General features: G+C 37.4%; 1 protein-coding gene across 1 annotated transcript in view; it reads left to right on the top strand.

Annotated features, from left to right (window-relative positions):
- Positions 1 to 1,958: 1,958 nt before the first annotated feature.
- The window catches only part of sdk1a (sidekick cell adhesion molecule 1a), a 305,217-nt gene continuing 284,818 nt past the window's right edge, over positions 1,959 to 22,357 (top strand). Inside the window, exon 1 of the mRNA XM_042340967.1 lies at positions 1,959 to 3,058. Within this exon, the coding sequence (XP_042196901.1) occupies positions 2,467 to 3,058 (592 nt within the window). The 5' untranslated portion in view covers positions 1,959 to 2,466. The remainder of the gene's footprint in view (positions 3,059 to 22,357) is intronic.

The raw sequence follows: 22,357 nt of genomic DNA, 5'->3' as shown, positions 1-22,357 counted from the left end.
TCTTCACATTACCGAATGGGACGCAATGACAGTACAACACAGATTTACATTTATACAGTGCCTTTTGTGTTGGGAATACACCTCAAAATGCTTGACACTGGGTACCCAGTTTACCATGTTCACCTTACTCCGAAACTGATCCTTGTGACGGAGATCCTGAAGGATCACTTCAAAGCGCTCACCTGGGATGCTCACCTGTGTGAGGGGCGCTGTATAAATACAGTGCAAGATTACATTTGTACAGCGCCTTTCACGTCGGGAGGATGTCCCAAGGCGCTGGACAGTCCGGGATTTGGACCCGAGCTGGAGAAGAAGGTAGGGGTAAGGGAGGGCGGAGGGCAGGGAGGGTGGTGGGGGGGGGGGTGGGGGGGTAGCCGAAGGCACGGTCGAAGAGGAGAGTCTTGATGCAAGTTGCTGTTGGGTCATGACCCAACTGTGCAGCGCCTTGGGACGTCCTCCTGACGTGAAAGGCGCTTTATAAATAATAATAATAATAAATGGAATCTTGTTGTTGTTGTTGTTGCTGTTTAAATCCATACCAACATGCAGGAGCAGTTGTTTAGCTCCTTCACTGATGAATGAAAGGGATTGACTGACTCTCAGGGTCTCTGTGTTGCCCTGGTGGCCACCAGTTAGCAAAACCCTTTCCCCTGATTGGCTGAGACCAATGGGAGGGCGGGGCGAGTGGGGGGCGGCTCGCGCTTCGTCGACCAATCAGAGTGGGAGGCGACGTCGCGACCAATCGCCTTCAGCGGTGCGGACGGTCCCGGCGGGTTGGATCCAATGGGAGTACGGCAGGTTCACCTGGTCGGGGAGGGGTGGTGTGTGGGGGGGGGGGGGGGGGGAGTTGATCGGGCGCCGATTGGCCCAGGCAGCAGCTGGAGCCGGGCCAATGGGATGCGACTCCGTGAGGCGGGAGGCGCAGCCGGCGCGCGGACCGACCAGTGGCGAGCGGCCGTTCGAACTGTCTCGAGCCCAACTGTCAGAGGAGTTTGTCGAGCGGCGAGAAGAAGGGAAGAGAACAGAGCGCTGGCGGATGGAGTGAGACAGACAGACAGACAGACAGAGGAGAGCGAGCGAGCGAGAGAGAGAGAGAGAGAGAGAAAAAAAGAGAGCAGCCGCCGAAGAAAACACGATGAAAAACCGGAGGAAACTCACAGAATAAGCAGGGGTTTACCTCATAGAATTGACTCTGCGTGCTGGCCCGACGGTTTTATTGTAGTTTTATTTTATTTTTTTATTTTTTGTGGGAGGGTGGGGTGGGGTGGGGGGGAGATTCGTGTTTCGCTCCTCGTCTTTTTTTTTAAAAAAAATATATATTTATAGGTTACACCTATATATATACATACAGAGAGAGAGAGAGAGAGAGGTGGTGGTGGTGTGTGTGTGTGGGGGGTAACTAAACTGCGCATTCTTGTTGGTGAAGGAAGAAAGGAAGACCTTGGTAGCTCACTCGGAAGACTTGACAACTCAACTGACTTCACTTCAAACTTTGTTCTGCAAACGTTCAACGCTCCTCGGGAGGTGCTCCCGACTCCCTCCCTCCCTCCCCCCCACCACCCCCCGCCCCTTTACCCACCGACGTACCCACCGGCCGATCCCTCTCTCCAGCTTTTCCTTCTGGTACGGAGATTAATGATTCTTTTTTTTTTAAGGGGACAACAAAAAAAAACACTCCAAAAAAACTCTTTGTTAAAAGTTTGAAAGGACAGCACTCTCGTCTCGGTTCTCCATCGCACCTTTACGAGGGAGGGACGAGACGTACTTTTTTTTTAAAAAAAACCCTCCCTCCCTCCCTGTTAATTATTTAAAAAAAAACGATTTGGGGGATTTTATCCCTCACCACCCTCCTGCTCCGGAATATCTAATCCCAAATATTTGCCCCCTCCCCACTTCTCCTCCTACCCTTTCCTGATCGCTGTCATTTTTTTTGTGTGTGGGTACACCTCTCTCTCAGGAAAACTTTATGTGATGGGAAGGAGGGCGAGACAGTAGACGTGATTCAAGCGGTTTTCAGATGTGTCCCGTTTTGTTTTAAAAGGGAAGGAAAACATACAATTAAGGGTACGTCTGACTTCGTTTGTTAAAGACAGGATTTTAAGCAACATAAACAAAGGCGGGGGTTGGGGTGGGGGAGAGAAGAGAAATTCAGAGGGATTTCATCTTTCGTCTGGATTGCACAACCTGTAAATTTTTGAAGAAACGGTTAAGAGACTGAGCCATTGCACTCGAGCTGTATTCCAGGAAATCGAGACTTTGCAGTAGGACCCGACCCCTGACCCGGGAGAAGGTAATCATTAATTCCCAAAGGCGGCAAAGGGACTAACACCCTGTCCGTACAAGGCAAGGCAGGCAGTGCACCAAAAACTCGGCTCGGCTCCCAAGTAAACCCTCTTTGCTTTTTGCTCAACGTTCGGAAGATTGGAACAGAAAAGGATTTCGCACCGTTGGGATATCTGCAATTGAATGGTGACGATGACCGATGGAACTCCATTGACCCACGATCAACAGATGAAGGGAGCCGCGAGTTGTGGAGTGACCTATGAGCAAGTCGCCGTGCGACATCGCCGCCTGGAAGTGATCGAAACCCGAGCGAGAAACGGGGGAAGAGAAGTAACCGGTAACCCGAGCAGAGGGACGAGAGGGGAATCGCACTCTGGGTTGAATCAGAAACTAATTGTAGACTCGACGACATCGGCAATCAATCACCCTAAGGGTCGATACCAAAGGATAGTAATGCACGAACTGGTCAGGCCCCTTCAGCGTCCAGCTCAAATCCATAATCAGGGGGTCAGAATCGCCAAAGGAAACCGAAGCACGGACTGCACAATCAATAACCAAAAGGAAATAAACCAAGACCATTGTTTGGGAATCATTGATAATCAGGTAATCGGAAACAGACTCAATGAACTGATCATGGGACCGAAAACCGGAGTTTTCCAAAAAACGACCAGGTCTGCTGCTGGTGCAAGAGGAAACTTTAATTTGTTTGGATGTTTGTGGCGATTGTGGACGTTTGTGCTGTTTCACATCCACGTGCTGCAGACCCTGGCTCAAGGTAAGATACGATTGTAAAATTAAACTAGTTTAACGCCCTCCTTCCTCCGACTTCAACTTTTATCCTTTGAGAATTGAAGTGAGGTTTCGAAAGTAGAAGATATTCTTTAATACGTTGTAAAATCTTGCAACTGACGTCATGGGCGGTTAAGAATACAGCACTTGCTGTTTTTTTATTCCAGTATTTTTTAGCGCGTTAGAAATCACGTTTGCTTCGTTTAACTGGGATTTGACTCAAATTTGGTATTCTGAAACTTGTAACAGAAATCGAGTGCCCAAAGTGTTAAATGTTAAACAGTAGTACAGTCTTGTGCTCTTATCAGTTTCCAAAGGATGTTTACTTTACTCGCTGACTTTCCAGTGCTTAGGAACAACCAACCAGAATAAAACAAATATCTTGTGAGCGAGACAATGAGACTGCAGCCGATTTAGGATGTTTGTATCATATATTGAAGATTTAAAGTTAAATTAGAAAGCCGCATAAATATGCACTAATAGACAAAACGCGTCCCACTCTTCTAAACGTGTAATTCCGTACAAAATTGCAACGCTGAGCGGCAGCAAGCTGTGGGTGGTATCATTTACCATACCTATCAAATGCAAGCTCACAACCTCGTATCTGTGGATCTAGATACTGTATAATCAACACTATGCAGTGGCTTCGTGTGCACTCGAGCTTGTTTTGGAAAAATCTTAAGCCATGGTTGTACTGTATTAAAAACACAACATTGAATCTGAGGATCAATAATGCAAGTGATTTTTTTTATCCCGCAGTGCCCTTAACGGTGTGATCCATGACATGTGCTAGATAGACATTGTCAACTGGTTTTGCCGGGTGAAAAAAACCCGATTGTTTGTTGCAGACTTTCATTTTTTTTCTTATGAGATTCTCGGACACCAATTTAACCATAACTCTTATTCTATCCTGACACATCATTTATCACCGCTCCCAGTACCAGTACTCCAGTTTACTCGAATCCCTGAAGATGTATTGCTTCTTACTGTTAGATGGCAAATCTCTTGACTCCGAAACCTTTCGTTTTAATATCAAATTAAATTCAAATTTATATTATACAGTATAATTTTATTTAATTGACTTCTATTTAGTTCTATTGAAATCTGAAGTTAACCCGATGAACCTGGTCCACATTTTAAACTTTGCAATTGCAGTTTCAAATTAATTACAGCTAAAGACTGTGTTATGATTATTTTCAATAATCTCTAGAGTTCAGCCAAGAAAGTCTCAACATTTGTTCAAATTGATATCTACAGTTTTATGCAGTTACTGAAAAATAAAATAACAAAAACTAAAATACTGAGCTAATCTGAGAAAACATAATTCAACACAATTGTGTCAATCCACGTATGGGAGCATCTCAGACCATTTCACCCTGTTTCAAAGTAAGTTATCAAAATGAGTCGAGATTTGTGTTGTTATGCCTCCGATCTTCCCAGACCACTTACTATCTGGTTAAGAGATTGGTATGGGCAGCCAGATCCCTTCCAAGGGCTCTGTCAATGTTGTTCTGGACTGTTGCCAGAATGTAACATATATTGGACTGGGGCTGATTGGCCAACTGATTTGTGTTTTCCCTTTCTGTCTAAGTGAATAGGTGACTGGCCTTCATTTTCCTATGATGGTATAGGAACTCAGTATAGTGGGGAATTAAATCTTTGTACTCTCATTCCAATGCTACTAAAATATTTTTTCCCTTTTTCAACTTGTATTGTATGCTTTAATCATATTTTCTGAAGTATATATAAGTTATAAGCTAAACAAGGCTACTTTCGTTTAGAAAACCATGGCAAAGGCAAAAAATAAATCCTTACAGGGCAGGTAATTGAAATATACATTATTTGTTCATCAAAAAGTACCTGTACTAATATAATTCTATAATGTATTGCTGATTGCATATTTGTATTTAATGATGCGGTAGCATCTTCTTGTATCCATTTATCTGTCTGAGGGTACAAGTACCAAAGAAAATTGTTTTCCCGTGAACCAATTTTTATTTGTCCCAGGCAAGCGGCGTTGCTATTTTCTCACTCCATTAAAATACTTTCTTCCAAGTGTCAAGTTGTCACATTGAAGGTAAATTTTAGGAATAGATGGTCTTTGTGCTCAGTAGACTGATCTCTGCCTCTGCATTTTAGTTTCCTTTAAATGATGGTGCTGGAGGTGAAGTTTGTTGGATTTTATAGACATGAAAACTGACACTGTGACTGAATCTTTCTGATCATCCAATGTATGTTTGTGTTTTGTAAATGGACGAAAATCATTTGTAAAACTATCTTCAAATAAATCAGGAATTTCTAGGCACTGCAGTGCTAAATACATTCTCAGTGTTCTTGTTGCAAGAACTCACAACACTGGCCAAGCCCAATTTTTAATAAATAAATCTTGCATTTGATACAGCACATTTCACATCTCAAAGCACTTCACAGAAGCTTCACAGGACTCATTGGATAGTGTAGTGACTGTCTATTTTGTAGGCAAAATATTAGTTTCGCCTACATGCTTGTTACCTAAGAACAATAATTGTAATTCTTGCTGGGCCACCTTAACTCTTAGGAAACCAGATCAAAAATCTTAAGAATAATTTGAAACATTGGGCAAAATTTTCCTTAGTGTTGGAGGCTATTTCATATGCTGATCTGTTAGCGGGCAAAAGAAATCCTTTGCTATAATTTCATAAATGTGTTCCCCCTTTTATGACTTTAGATCTATGTAATGGACAGTTTTCAGTAATAAAACTTTTTCATACCTTTCAGTTGCTGTCGCACTATTAATGAATTGCAGCCTGAAATGAGCTTTCTGGCCATTAAGAAAGGTTTGGGTATGAGGAAAAACCCTCTAGCAAAATTAGTTTTATAGGAGTAATTCAAGTAATTGCATCTATAAAGGTCAACTGACAAGGTGGAAATTTCTGCATAATTGTAAATGTGAGCAACAGGGATAATGATAAAGTTTGCTTCCATTTTCTGTTGCAACTTGGTCCTGGCAGCATTTTATCCAAACTACTATCGATCAATGACACTTGCAATCTCACTGCCCTCTGGTGCCGCATCCAACCTTTAAGTCCTGCCTTTGCTAATGTTTTCTTTCCCAGTGTCTGGGATGGTGTATTGGAAACTACTGCAAACCACCATGCACTTATTTCATGATTTTTTTCCTTTTAAATTTTACAAGTTTAGCATCGTACTTATCCAAATATCAGATTGATCAAATTGATGGTATAAATAAATTATTGAGATGGACGGTAGTTTACACTAAATGAACCACAGAGCGACACTAATTGCATAACTCACTTAACTCAAAGGTGCAAGTGAGTTATTATGTCATGACACTTGACAGTAATGACCGTTGAAGCATTTTGAAACATTTTTGACCTGATAAGATACAATAAGTATGCAAATTATTTCTTTATTTTCATTGTGGCTTATTTTACGTAAACTGCTGGCATTTGACAGATCCTCTGATTACAGCAGTGATAATTCCTATATTTCAGTCATGTCATGTGTTTTGGGCTTCTTCCTTCTTGCTCCTCTTCATTTTCTTCCTACGGAGCCCTCAACCTATGCAGGGGTGTAGTTCCACAGATACCAGCTGGCTGTTTTCATTTTCACTAAATGCTGGCAAGACCGCATTTGTGGGGTAAATATAGATTCATGGATATTTGGAGATACATTGTAAAGGCATTTGGTTTGTTTGATATTATATTTGAAAATTGAAAACCACACACTGAAAACTATTTAACTTAATTGTTGACTGGAAAAGTGAGTATATGCTCACTTTGTTTATAGTTTGAAAATCTCAGAATAAATAGATTTGGGAATAAAACAATAACAACTACAAAAATAAAATGTAAGTGATGATCTTCATTGGTTTTAAAAAATAACTGTTTATAGAGTCTTTTTACCCTTCTATTGATTGTCTCAAAGTGCTTTACAATTAGTTGTACTGAATCTCTTTTTGTGGTCAAAAGCTGTGATAATTTTGCGTAGTCCCACAAGCAACCATGAGGATAATAAGCAATTAATTTGGAAGATTTTGGCCAAGTCACCGGGGGAAACCCTACTTTTTTCATTTAGTGTAATGGGATCTTTACCGTTCACCTGATGGGACCCTCTTCCAAAAGTCGGGATCTCTGACAATGCATTACTTCTCCCCTCCCCCACTGCACTGTTAATACTGGTTCTTATGGCTAAGGAAATAAAAAAATGATGACTGATGACTGTTTTTTGGAGAGCAGTATAAAGAGATCTGTAACTGGAAACAAGGTTAGTTGTTTAGGGAATCACAGTAGATATTGGTCTACAAAGTAATTGCATTCGTTGAATCTGAAGAGCACTACTTGAATACAGACAAAGAATATTCGTTCAAGAAAAGATTTTATATTGTGTAATTTAAATCCAGATTGTGGAAAGATTGCACTTAGAGATGTGATCAAAATTTGTTTTCATGTATGTTGACTATAGTTACTGGAATAAAGGCAAAGCTGGATCAAAATGAAGTATGAAACAATTCTTGTGCACATTTCATGATATTTATTATCAACATCTGTTGTTAAAACATCTGCAGGCCATTCTACCACTTCTTTCTGCATTTGACATTAATATTGAATAAATGCTAATAAAGTGTAACACAATCTCAAGTATTAGGTAAAACTATTTTAGTTTGCACTCTTGTAGTCCTTGAAACTCCCTCATTAGTTAAATACAGCATCTTATCCTTTGAGGGATTGAGTTCCAAGTTTTTTTTTGTGTTTTCAGTTATCTGAAGTACAATTACTTTAGGTCGCTCTCCTGGGCTTTGATACAGCTGCTTAAGGTTCAAAATAATAGAATGAAATGCCCCGATTTCTCTCCCCCCGCAACTCTTCCTTCTGAAGGGAGAAATGCAGATTGAAGAAATGTCTCAGTGCTTCACAATTAATTACTGTCAATTGTGACTATTTGTAGAGAAATATCATAGCCATTTGCATAAGTAAAGTCCCACAAATAGACATGAAGCGAACAACTAATTAATCTGGAGGCTTGTTGGCCATAACACTGAACAGGACTCCTTTCTCTTTTCAAATAGTTTAATGCCCACCTAAATTCACCTAGATCAAGTGCTTTCTTATCCGACAAAGTGGAAATAATAATCCTTGCATTTGATATAGCGCCTTATCACATCTTTGAGACGTCTGAAAGCACTTCACAGAATATACAGTATATGTAGAACAAGTCCTCTAACTTCTGTGTTTGACTCCGTAGTTAGCTACATTTTGGAAAAACTTGGATGTTCCCTGGGCACAGAATGGTGTGTGAGGAGCAAATTCCAAAATAATTTGAAAAAAATCATCTGAACATTCAGTAGTTTTAATACCATTTATTAGCTTTTCATGAACAATAATGAGTGATTTTTAAAAAAAACTATTTGTTGCCTTTTAATGGTAGGCAAATTGGAAACAATTGTCAGTTGAAGTTGCATTCTCATCAATGTTGAATCATAGAATCATATTACAGCACAGAAGAAGGCCATTTGGTCCATTGTGCTTGTACCGACTCTTTGGAAGAGCTATCCAATCAGTCCCACTCTCCCGCTCTTTTCCCATATCCTTGCAAAACTTTCCTTTTCAAGTACCTATCTAATTCCCTTTTGAAAGTTGTTATGGAATCGGTTTCCACCACCCTTTCAGGCAGTGCATTCCAGACCATAACAACACTTTTTTAAAAAAAATTATTCTCCCCTCTGGTTCTTTTGCCAATCATCTTGATTCTATGTCCCCTGGTTACTGACCCACCTGCCAGTGGAAATAGTTTCTCCCTATCTACCCTATCAAAACCCCTCATCATTTTGTATACCGCTATTAAACCTCCCCTTAACTCTCTCTGCTCTAATGAGAACATTCTCTCCATGAAACTAAAGTCGCTCATCCCTGGCATTCTGGTGAATCTCCTCGGCACCCTTTCCAAGGCCTTGATATCCTTCTTAAAGTTCAAATTGTGAGAAACTCAATATACTTTAAACAGGTTGCAAGCTACATCCTGTTATCAGATAGATGCTATAAAATCTATGCATGATGGGAACTTTTGTTTTGAATGCGTATGTGATTAGTAACTTAATCTCTTAATAGTGTGTACCATTGGTGCACACATATTGAAACAATCATTTTTGGCTTCTTTTCATGTAAAAAGCATCTGAAAATTAGGCTCCTCAGTTTTGTGTGCACTTAATACATTTGAATCACTTTATAAATGATTCCTGGAATCTACTCCATCAACACCTTTCATCAGGCATTTATTTTCCTAGAAAATCAATTCCAATAACTCCAAATTGTTAAATCCTTTTACCACAGAAACTGATTTCATTTCTCTTTGTCAGTATTAATCCCTTTTTGTAGAATGTTTAAACTGGTGAAACAAGATCTTTGATCTTTGGCAATGGAGGTTGTAGCCTTTTGCACAGTAGAATCCAGAGTATTGTGAATAATTTATTATACTGTATTTAGTTCTCAAAGAAGATAAACTTCTATAGTAAAAATTTGTTTTTTATTAGTTCAATGTTTGGAGCCTTATGTTATCTTACAAATGCTTAATTCTGGTAACTGACATTGTGGTGCAGCCTGAATTAGAACGAGTTAAGCTGCAAGCCTTGGCACATTTTGAGCATGTGCCACTTTTACTTTGCCTTCTCATTGAGGGTTATATTGGCAAATTCATGTGTTTAATTCATGTGCAAGCATCTGTCATTGCCTATGTAGTGCCATGACTCCCTTGTTGACTCTCTTACATCTGCACAAAAACATTACATTTTAATTTGCAATCTTCATTACTGCTGTATTGGTAACAGAAGCTAGTAGATGCGCCAGAACTTTGTTTTCAGTTGCTTTACTGGTTCTTCCACTATTATTTGGGTAGTGTAGATTGCTGAAATAGATTTATAATAGATTGAAATAAATTTGCAACAGTTATGAATGCATGAGGGCATCAACATATTATTGTTTTTGGTTTTGGAGGGATTATTATTAGGCGTGTGGAGTAAGGAAACTTGCCCAAGATTTTCGCCCTGCCTGGAATTGAACTCAGGTCTTTCGCTTGCAAAGCGAGTGCTCTAACCACTGAGCTACAGGGCTCATTGTATTCAAATGAAGTTCAATGAAATTACATGAAAGGGTTTATCCCTACAAAAGCCTTAACTATTTTGTGGCCCACAAAATACACAATCACTACACTTTACATTGTATCCTGTGTAGCACTTTGAGATGTCTTGACAATATATCAAATGCAAAGATTATTATAAAATCCCAATGTACCTTCCTACTTTGTTTTGATTATAATTCGTTCGTATCTTAAAATTTCAGCAACGACTCTCCTTTTCAATGCTATCTTGATGTCTGAATGTTACAGCAAAGTAAACAGTGCTTTTATTACCGCATAATCAGTAACTGCTTTTGTTCAGTTAATAGTTGTTAACTCCCGTGCATATTGGACATTCAGGGTGTGTTGTGTTGATTTATGTGTAATGGTGGAAAACCTGTATCACTGAATCCTGATTATTGAAAAGCCAATTTGTAGAGTTGTTTAATGATTTGTGCTACACAACTATATGCAGTATAGTTGATCAACCTCAGAGATGCAACCTGTTCAGACTTTCCACACTGTGGCTGTACTTAGGAAAGGATGAAAAATCATTCAGCCTGAAGATTAGTTGAGAAAGAATGGAGAGACATTGGAATTTGTCCACACCCTGCTTGCTACTGTTCTTCTGGAATTTACAAAAAGTATAAGTTTACTAGCCTACTACAGTAGTACAAACAACAGGTAGAAGATAAGCAAGTAGAACCCCTCCAAAAAATAATAATAATCCTTGCATTTGATATAACACCTTATCATGTCTTCGAGACGTCTCAAAACATTTCACAGAATATACAGTAAAGTGAATTGATTTATATTTTGTGCACAAAACGCAGTAGCCAATTGCGTACAGCAGTGTCCCACAAACAGTCGTGGATTGAAGTGACAAATTTTTTTTTGAAGGAATTCTTACCTCCAGAAAAGCGATCTGTCAATCGACTAACAACCAGGTTCCTACTTACTGCTAGGTAAACAAAGGTGTGTGGAGTAAGGAAATTTGCCTAATATTTCGTCCTGCCGGGAATTGAGCCCAAGTCTCTTGCTTGCGAGGCGTGTGTTCTAACCACTGAACTACAGGACTCCAATAAGCTGGACATGTGACAAAAGTTTGTAGCTAGTTGCAAAACATGGGTAACTATAGTCCTTCAGATGCGATGTTAAACCAAAGTCCTGTACGTCTGTTCAGGTGGACATTAAACATCTCATTGCACTATTCGAAAAGTGAGGGGAGTTTCTCCCACTATCCCAGTCAACAATGCCCCAAATGGAAAAAAAGTCATTTGGTTCATTGATGTTTCTGGAATGCTGCAATGTGCAAATTGACTGCCGAATTCACCTACAAATGCACAGTCACTGCACATTACAGAAAACTCTGAAGTGCTTTGATTCTTTTTGATGTTGATATTCTCTTTCTTTACTGTTTTTTCCTGTTTTTATTGTTCATATTTACATACTAAACTTGAAGTCCACTGCTCTTTTTGGAGCAAGGATCAATGTAAGTAAAATTTGGACTGTACAACAGAAATTGTGTGGCAAAGGCTAGTCTATGAGACAGAATTTGACCTGGTCACATTTTCAGATGACTAACTTGAACTTCTGACATTTCTTTGTGGTGATTGGGGAAGAGAAAAGCTACTTCCAGGTGATCGATGAAAATGCGCTCAGGGGACAGAAAATATTAAAATGAGTTAAAATCTTGGATGGTGGTAATCCAAGGGTTAAAGGAAAACTGAGGGCTCCGAATGATTCTGGCTCTACATAAATATTCCTTCAATATTTAGTCTGTTGCTATAGTACAATTTCATAATTTCATGTGCACTGTAAAACAATGTTTGGAGCTTAATGGTAGCAGTCATCAACTACTTGGGGAGATGTTAGGCAGCTTTTTGCCATCAGTTGATACTCAATTTGTTGACAGAAATGACAGTCTCTGAGTTTTTGTTTCTTACTGGGACTCAAAGTGATTACAAACAACTAGAAAACACATGTTCATTTTGATTTTAATCACTGGTACCACTTTTTTTCTTTAAAAGATTCTAATTAATCAAATCCTGACATGGTAAGGTTTACATTTATGACAAATGTATTGTACCTCATTTATAGCAACAGATAGTTAGATCAAAGCATAGTCCGGTTCTTGATTTTTGCCAGTGTAGAGAATATAATTTACAATTTCACAAAACCTGCTGGAGGTGATATCATGTGTAGCCTGGAAAGCCATTTTGGATTGCAAGAAATAAACTACATTGAAACTATAAATCTTTGGATGAGGCATTAAACCATTTTTCCATGTCTGGTGGACGTTAAAGATCCCATTGCACTATTCAAAAAGTGAAGGCAGATTCTCCTGGCCAGGAATCCTCCAAATAAAAAAAATGGTCAGCATGGTGTCAGACCAAAAAAACTTTTATGAATATGATGGATTAAAATTTATAAATCATATAATGGGCAGATATGAAATTCTTACTGAACAATATTATGGAACTCTTGCCTCCAGAAATATACGAGTTTGAAGAGTGTTTTTAACTTTGGAAGCAGAGCTAATACCACACACTCACAACTTTTATTTAGAATGATAGAAACTGCTGCACAAAAGGGCAATTGACACTGACTATACTTGAGGTATCTGCTCTAATTTCAATTGTCTGCTCTTGCTCTTTTATGTTGTACAAATATTATCTAAGTCATTTTTTTATGTAGTAGCCTTAGCTTCAATAGCCACTTGCGGCTATATAGTATAATTTGAAGGAAAGAAACTTTTGAAAAGTAATTTTCTATGGTAGTGTGCAATGCCAGTGACATGAGCAAGTGTGCACGGAAGCTTGTAGAATGAGATAAAGTCTACAATTTAAAATAGAATTACTGACTGGTCTCTCTTCAGTGTAATATGATTTTATCTTGCGCATTACAAATCCTATTGAAATGTCACTTGAGAAGGAAAATGTCAGATTACAACAACAATGCTGTATCTTGAAATTGAAAATATCTTTTATATTGTTTTAAACGAGCCATGAATTTGACTTACATTTTAAATAAGTATTGTCTAGGCAGAGCATGCCAAGGCATTTTATCAGTTAGAAGCACTGGAATGTGTTTGTCTGCATTTTTAAATATAATACAGTATAGCTCCATAAACAGTCATGAGACTTCTTTGAAAGAATGCAAGAAAAATAATTAATATGCCTATATTTAAGTATCCCAGTAAGCTGTGAAGATAAATAAGGGCTCACCTGTTCCTAGAGCTGGTTGAAGTTGATAAATAACAATAATAATAACATATTTTGCATTTGGCAAAGCACCTTTGATGTTAGGAGGAAGTCCCAAAGCGCTTCAACAATTTACTATAGAGTGGTTGTGTATTGGTGGGTGAATGCGGCAGCCAATTTACGCCCAGCAGTGCCCCACAAGCAGCCATGAAGTGAATGACCAATTTTGTTTGGAAGATTGTTAGCCAGGACACTGGGAGAAACTCCCTTCTTTTTTTGAATAATGCCATGAGGTCTTTAACATCTAATTGAGCAGGCAAACGGGACCTTGGATTACAGTCTGAAAGAAGGCATCTCCAACAATGCAACACATCCCCAGCACTGCATTGGAGTGTCATCTTACTTGATATGAGTTTGTCTCGCTGTGAGACTTGAACCTACAACCTTCTGATCCAGAGGTAAGAGTGCTGCCACTGAGCCTGGCTGACACAAGAAGATCTATTTAGATGCACAGTAAATTACATTAAGCTTTAGATTTCTGTGAAGAAACATTTTAATAAAATGAGACCTCTGTGGGTGAATTACATTATAGGCCGTATTATATTCTGGTATGTACAAAGAGAAGTTAGGAACAGGAAAGCAGGAATAGGAGAAGGCCATTTAGCCCATTGAGCCTGTTCCACCAGTTTATTTGATCTTGGCAGATCTTTTAATCCCAAGAAATGCTTCCTCATCTGTGATTTTATGGCCATGTCTCTTTTAATGGATCCCTCTATCAGAGTAATGATAGACTACCAAGTTGTGCAGTAAATGGTGTCAAAAGTGGGAGAGAAAAAGTGGGTATTGTAAGATACAATTGCAAGTAACTGAAACTGATTGGTCAATGCTTAACTAACTCCTCAAGAGCTAATGCGGGCCATGGAGAGGTAACTGTCTCTTTAAATGATTGGCATTTAGAGTACTTTATGGGAGAACCAATGTCATTTGTCATCTAGGAGGCTGTAAATAATTACTATAGTTTCTGGTAAATCACTGTCACAGGAAGTCAATAAGAAGCAGCACTTTAACAATTCATGGAATACTCTTAAGGTTTTTTGTTCTGAATCAGTCAGAGGCTGGCAAGGTTGTCTTATGTCATAGGCATCATTATGTCCATCAAATTTTCATATTATGCCTTGTGTAACATTGGAAGTATCCCCATGTGCGTGTTTATATGGTTAAATAGGCATCAATTTTTGTATAAAATTGCAACATTTGAGAAACTGGGTGATTTGAAATATACTTTCAATTTTAACTTCCTAGGTGCTGCTTTATCTTGAAAGTCTAGTTACTAAATTAAGTTGTTTTTGTTAACTTTCTACGTCCTCACCTTTTTCGTCTTTCTGGGGTATTGTTCCAAGGTAGCCAAGGAATCACTAGCTGCCATTCTCTAATTGTTTAGGAATGGGCTGTTCTTTAGAATTGGATTGAATGCTATCTTACTGGCTCCCCTATAATTTTTGATTTCTTCCAACTCCAAACTCACTGAGTTTAGATCTGGAACTTCTGGGAATTGAAAGCACAAATCTGTAACTACTACATGTGTAGCACAGTGGGTTGGATCTCTATTACACTAACCCATGGAGAGAGCAGCCTTAATGATAGTAAGCATTAAATCACTGAGTACCATGCATATTAGTACATTGATTCTCAATGGAATAATGCAGGGTATAAAATGAACAAAGCTTTTCTTGATGAACAACTTCATAAAAACTGGTTAAAATCTATTTTATTCAGCAATTTTGAAAGGAATAGACATTGGTTTCTTATGGAAATGAAGCATAACATTGTATTTCTCAGTGGCTTGTAACCGCCAGTGTGTTTAACTTTCGCAGCTGAATAAAGTGCAGCTATTGCTAAACATTGGTTGGAAATATTTCTGTTTGTTAATATTGCCTGTGTCACAAATATTACTTTATGCCTTTCATTGTGTGCACAGTATTTCAGACATTTAAAAGTTTAAGCTCTCATTGTTTGTATACATAATACAGTTGAAATTATTACATTCAGTTGCATGTTTTCTTAGTGGAAACTTTTCATTATCTTTTCTCAGATAGCCAAGCAATGCTTTCCTATTATTGGTCATGATTTAATCTGGGTAAATATAGTATGTGTGTTGTGATGAAAGACGATTATCATGGTATAGTATGAAATTTGTAATATGGAATCATCTACAATGTATTTTATTATTGCCGATAGCCCAAATGCAGTTCTTTTGGTGGTTTGGCAGTTTTACATTACCTTAAACAATTTTCTTAAGTAAGGTAATGTTTTAATTGCAGTATGTGAAGCTTTACTCTTGCAAGCAAATGGAAATCAGGGGGATTGTACTGTGCCAACCAATTTTGGCAATTGAACATTGAATATATTATTAATTTAAATACATTGGAAACATTGATACAAAGAACTAAAATCTGGGGTACATATTAAATACAGCAGTCATTGAGTGCATTGATTAGGAAATTTATTTTTGGTGAATAAATCTTGGAAGATAAAAATAACCAGGGATTGCATTTTCACATTGAATACTTGATATAGAGATGAAATTTATGGGGAGGAATTCCACCTAAGTCTACTTTTATTCTATTTTGGAGCTTGAAGAATTTGACAAATTCTTTAAGATAGCCTTAATTTTGAAACTGCTTTTTTTCTAGTTCCTTTAAGAATCTGCCAAATTCTAGACACTCTGGCAACCTAGGTAAATAGAGTAACTCTAGATGAAATTTCTACTCCTTCATTCATTGATTCTTTCATTCTGGGCTGAGAATACACTTTTTATCTGGTCAAAAGTGTGTACTAATTTATTGAATCACCCAGTTCTCTTAATTACAAATAATATAGAATACCTGATAATAGAGTACCTGGAGAATGATTGATGGATTGAATTCAAAAGATTTATTTGCCTAAATCTCAAGATTTGAAGAGGATTTCTTTCTATTCTCATACTTTAGGATCGCAGATGCACCATTTTTCAGCTAATGATCTAAATGCAAAATATATTTATTTGCTTTTATACTTTGGCAATATTGCAGGAATAAATGCAGTCTTGTACATAACCAGATCTGATAACCAAATAAAATGTGGATAGTGTACCATATCCAGAATGGATTGCTTGAGACAAGCTGATTTGTAATCAGTTAATTGATTCATTGGCACAATCCAACCCTGGAGTGAAATGCTTAATGTAAATAACTAGATTATATACTTAAAAGAGAGAGCTGTTTCTTTGAGTATTGCGTGAAAGTCATAGTGGTGTATGTCATTTTTAAACTGTACCAAGATATTCATGCAGTGTTTATGCAGGGCAGGAATTCCGTTGAATTACATCCAAGACCAAATACTGGAATAATATCTTGGGTAACCTCGAGCAGCTCAACAGTACATTGGATGTCAAACTCTCATAATGAACAATGGAGGCGCTATTTATACTATGTGAATCAGCATGAATTGGACCCCTTAAGTCATTATATGATTCACCAGAATGTAGGAGTAATATATTCGGATGCTTATTTGTACCAGTTGTACTTGGTGCTCCATTTTTTACTTCATGCTTCATATTTGTCCCTGCGTGTAGGCATTAGTGCTTCAGATTCCAGAGATGAGTATGCAACTGACCAGTGTCATTGAGATGACATTATTGCACCAGCATGTTAGATATTGCAAGGAGATTAATGAGTTCTTGCAGAATTTAAAATAATGCCCCAGTCGTTTGCTCCTTTGGAATACAACCTGGTTTTGACCACAATTATTTTGAAAGTTGCAAAGATTTAATTCTCTGATATATTTTAAATATATCCTTCAATGTCCTTCCTCAAACACTTCTGGGTTATATTTGAACCAATTTCTGATTAGTTGCTTTCCTTCTCTTGAAGAGTCTAATCTAGGATTTAATGCTACTATCTTGATAGTTACAAAATCTTTGTTCCCATGTAAATTAAAGTAAAGCTCATTGTTCACCTTGTCAGCCTTTTTCCAGCAACAAAGAGCTTCTTGACCCATCACTAAGCAAAGAGCTAAAGACTATCTGAATGGTTGGTGAAATGTATTTCTCACAGTTGTCCTTCAGTCAGCAAATCTCAGATTTAATCACATTTACTATGGTGGGAAGCGCATGACACTTTGATTTGAGCATTTCAGTTTATTTGCTTTAAGCGACTGTGTTCTTGGAATAAAATCTGATGTGTAGGAATTTGGTCTCCTTAAGGGTATTTTTTTCTAAACAATACAGTTCGAACTTGGGTTATCCCTCCATTGGTGATAGGATTGTATCCAATGTACTTGATGGGAGAATAAAATTTCATAGCATTTCCTGTTGACTTTTGTTATTGACTTTTTAACTTTACAGGGGAAGGAACTTAATGGGTATTTACTTGACCATGAAATTCCCTTGATTGTGGTAATATTTGTGAATGTCCTGCATTTAAATTCTTACCTCTACAGTGTTCCTTCCTGGAGAATCAAGCCTATGGTAATATATTCTCAACATTTACTAAAAATATTATTTTCTTTGATTCCATCTAAACAAATCCATATACTGAGACTAATGTTAATGTGCTCGTTTGTATCGACCTCGTTGAACTTTAAATGTTTTTTGTTTCCCTGTTACTGATTGAGTTGCATATATCACATCTGGTTACGCTTTTGGACATTTATATTCCAGGATCATTCCCTCCTTAGTAAAGTGCCAGATGCCAATAATTGGTTCCAATCTGTTCTGCAGTCTTTTTTCCATCCTATGATGTGGGGAGGCGATGTTTGTCGAATTCAATCAGCACACAGCTTTTTAATTGCCTGAGCTAACTCACTCATTGCAGTGGATCTGTAGACAAAAAAAGGAATTGCATGAGCTGCCCTGTTGGTTCAGCAAATTCATCCAGGACGTAGCTGAGCCCTGAAAGGTTCAAGAAGGAAATCCATTTCCTAATCTGCTAACTTAGTTGACTTCATCATAAATTGCAATGTTACAAGTGGCCACAGTGCCCTGCATTAAGAAGGAGAAAATGCACCAATTTACTGTCCACCAACTCCTCCAGTGGAAAGTATGCATATATGGAAGTTGAATGAGGATATGAACTGTATTGGACGCATTACCTCACCACTACCTGTAAGTGCAGTGATCAAATATAGCCTGCTGACATTCATTGTCAATACACATACAAATAATGGCAACTTGTGTAAGGTATTGGTGAGTGGCTGGCATTCGTGCAGGCATATAGCTGGAGATGGAAGAAAATGAGTCAAGCAAGAGGGAGAAAAATAACCTTGTGTATAAAAACTTTGGCAAAACATCACAATGGCTGATGTATGGTTGTTATGATGGGCAGCACAATGTTTACACAATCAAGCCTGCCTATCCTTGAAGTTGATATCTGATTAGTTAAGCAAAGTATGAAAGTGGTACTGAACAGTATTAAACAAATAGTTCTTTCATCTAATGAAGGAATGAATAATACCAGAGCTGCCATCAACAACATCCAGCTTCTTAAAAGCTAGTTTAAATGTTTTTTTATAAAAGAAAATTAGTTAATTGTGGATACATTTTCCAAAGATGCTGTTTCCCTTTAGTGGATATGAATTAGCTGTATTTTATAGCTATCAAAGCTACATGGCATAATCATTAATATATCCATCTTTTCTTCATTGCACTGTGCTTTGAACTTTTGAAACAAATCTTAAGAGTACATCCAGTTTCTTTTGTCGTAAATGGATTGAAGTTTGAAATTGCTTTCTCAACATGTCCATTACAAAGCATTAATCCTGAGAGGAAAAAAAAGGCTGTTTGGATTTTTTGTAAATAATGCTTCTAGTTTGAATAATGCAGGTTTTAGACAAAGTAATAGAACGTACCTAAATTGGGACTCAATTGCTGAGTTTGATGGAATTTCTTAAGCCAGGCAATCTATTACAACAATACCAAAACACTTTTTAGATTTTGGATGTCTGTATGCCAGATGTTTTCTGCAGCCTACTAAATTATTATAATAATAATTTTGTGCTTGTATTCTAACCAATATTGTTTTGAGTGACTTAACTGTATGTTTTTCAGTATACATGAGGTTGAGAAAAGCATGGAAATTATTAAACTACTAAATAATTGTGATATAATTTCAGGTTTATATATGTATGATACGTTATTCATAATTTTCCTTTCCAGTAGGTTTAAAGCAATTATAGTGTCTCAGCACAGATTACGTTTCAAATCTATATGACCTAGTGCTGCACTGGGCAGTGCCTTTACCCCCTGGGATTTGGGGGGATTTATTTGTTCAGGTTTGAGGTGACTACAATGCATTAGCTGTACATTCATTGCAGTTGTGCGTGTGTGTGTAAAGTCACAGGTGAATTCTAATAATGTATCTGTAGTTTTGGACAATGTCTTGATGTAATATTTCTATGGCTTTAACTTTTGAGCCATATGGATTTCAGAATCCATCTTGGAGGCAAAACTGTCACATTAATTAATTAATTATTTAATGTTCAATGCCATTGTAATTGGTACTGCAACAATGACAATGGTGATGACCTCAGAATATGCTGCAGCAAAATGCATTAATCTAACTAACTCTGTGGAGGTGCTAAACTGGCCTATTTTTAGATATGCAATGACAGAGGTGTCAATGAGAACCATGCACTTATTTAAATGTGCATTATGTGTGCGCAGCAGAGCTATTATGTTGCCACAAATATTTTATGTTTTAGCTTGTCATTTGTTGCATAGTATAAATTTTTATTCACGTTATCATGAGATCAGGTTTGTGCATAGAGGTTTTTCGTACTGTAGAGAAGTAAATTATGAATTCTAGAAACAATAGTTTTGCAGTGAAGATTTGTTATTGTTGAAATTAATCAAGCTCTGGAGCAGGTTTTCTTGTGTTGAAATTTTGGTAAATTTTATTTCCTCTATGCAATAATTGGATTTAAGGCCAAATCAAATTGACTGAAACGTATTATTGGTAGCTGAAAAAACGCAAGAGAACTTAGCTTTCTGTTGACCTTGCACAAACTGTTAGACAACATTACTCACACCTTCCATAAAACTGGCATTATGGATTTAATCCAAATGTCTGTGAGCATGCATGTAAAGTGAATTGGAGTCTGTTGCCAACTAAAATGATACCAGTTTGCAATTGATTTCTGAATGCTGCTGCCAACAAGCACCTTATTTCAAGCAGGTGGAGAATTCTAATTATTGCATAAAAAAAACTATCTACTGTGTAGATATTTAACGTCTATGCAAATTTTGTGGAATCCTTTAGATGATTTTGCCAAAAAAATACATAATGTTGTAGTAAACACAAGGAATTCTGTAATGCTAGGTATGGGAGGATAATAATAATCCTTGCATTTGATATAGCATCTTATCATTGTTGAGATGTGTCAAATCGCTTCACAGGTTATATTGTAAAATGGAGTCACTGTATATTTTGTGGCCAAAACAGGGAATCAATTGTGCACATCATTGTCCCACAAACAGCCTTGGAGTGAGTGACCAATTTTATTTGGGGGGATTGTTGACCAGGACACCAGGAGAAATTCCCTTCTCTTTTCAAATTGTGCCATGGGACGGTGGAAGGAAGGGGTTTTCAATAGTGAAGATGGATAAGTATTCAAGAATATTTGGTTCATTCCTTTTAGGTTAGAGAGTGCCCTATTTGCTTTCAGGAGTTAGTGGGTGCAGTGCAGTTCATGCTGGATGATGGTCTCAATGGCCCTTCCTTATTGTATTGTCATAACAATGAGATACAAGTAAAAAAAAAGAAGAGAATTTAAGTAATTCTCAACAAAAAAAAAACTTGCATTTGATATAGCACTTTATCACGTCACTGAAATGTCCCAAAGGGCTTCACATGATTTTCCTGTAAATTGCTGTGACTGCATATTTTGTGGACAAACACGATTGATTTTTTTCTGACGTCATAGTCAATTACATTTTCCTATTGAAAATGGAATGTGAATTGGTCTAAAATGGTAAGTTTAAATATAATCAAAATAATTGTAGAAGTATTAAAATTGTGTGGATTGCAGCAATTCATTTAGTACAGCACAATTCATTTAGTAGGCTGCATATAGATTTCTACTGTGTTCATATAAATTTTCCGATGTTTTAAAGTTAAAACACCTGCAATTTATTCTTTTTTAATGATCCAGGAGGTTGAAGATGAAAAAGACTGATTTTTTTTATATAGGTTAATCTTGAAAAATTATTAAATTTAATCCTTACCAGTTATAGTGTTTGAGTTGCATTACAGTCGGCTCAAAGGAACAATAGTTTGTTTCTATAAATCTGATCCTTTTGACAAGTCAAGACCATTACACAGATTGCAACATCCATTGTAAATTTGATTTATTTAATGTTTTGCAGAATATGCCCCCTAGTTTTAATGCGAATTTAGCATTATATTGTGAAGGGTGGATAATCACCAGGAATATGTTTGAACAATTAATCGTAACCAAAAGGAATATCCTTATATAATGTAGCTAGATTACAGGACGGTTTAGAAGTCATTAACATTTGCAAATTAGTCAGATTCCCTTCAGGAATATAATGCCATCTACAAAATGATCTATTGTCTGTAATTATGTTTAATCTGTGGATCATGTCTGTAGAGGTCATCCTCCAGCCTCATCAATATCGAGTGGTAATTGCTTGAACTTTAGATGTAGTGACAGAAAAAATGAATTATCAGGGTACAAAATTATTAGCCACGTATCCCTTCACTCTTTATAGGCAGAAGTTCTCTTTCCAATGTTCTTCTTAACCACTAAATATTCCAATCCTGGAATGGGCTTCTGGAATACTTGTTATCTCCATAATGTAAAACTTTTTGCAGTGAAAGGAGTTTTACACTAATCTTTGCATTGCAAAGGTCCGGGATGATTTAAGGTATATAAAACTGCTAGGAACTGCTAGAGACCAGAGGAGGTAACATTAA

This window comes from Callorhinchus milii, unplaced genomic scaffold (genome assembly GCF_018977255.1).
Source record: "Callorhinchus milii isolate IMCB2004 unplaced genomic scaffold, IMCB_Cmil_1.0 Scaffold16, whole genome shotgun sequence".
In the NCBI taxonomy this organism is placed as follows: Eukaryota; Metazoa; Chordata; class Chondrichthyes; order Chimaeriformes; family Callorhinchidae; genus Callorhinchus; species Callorhinchus milii.
Note: the sequence above shows the minus strand (reverse complement) of the source record. Positions and strands in the feature narration are given on the sequence as shown.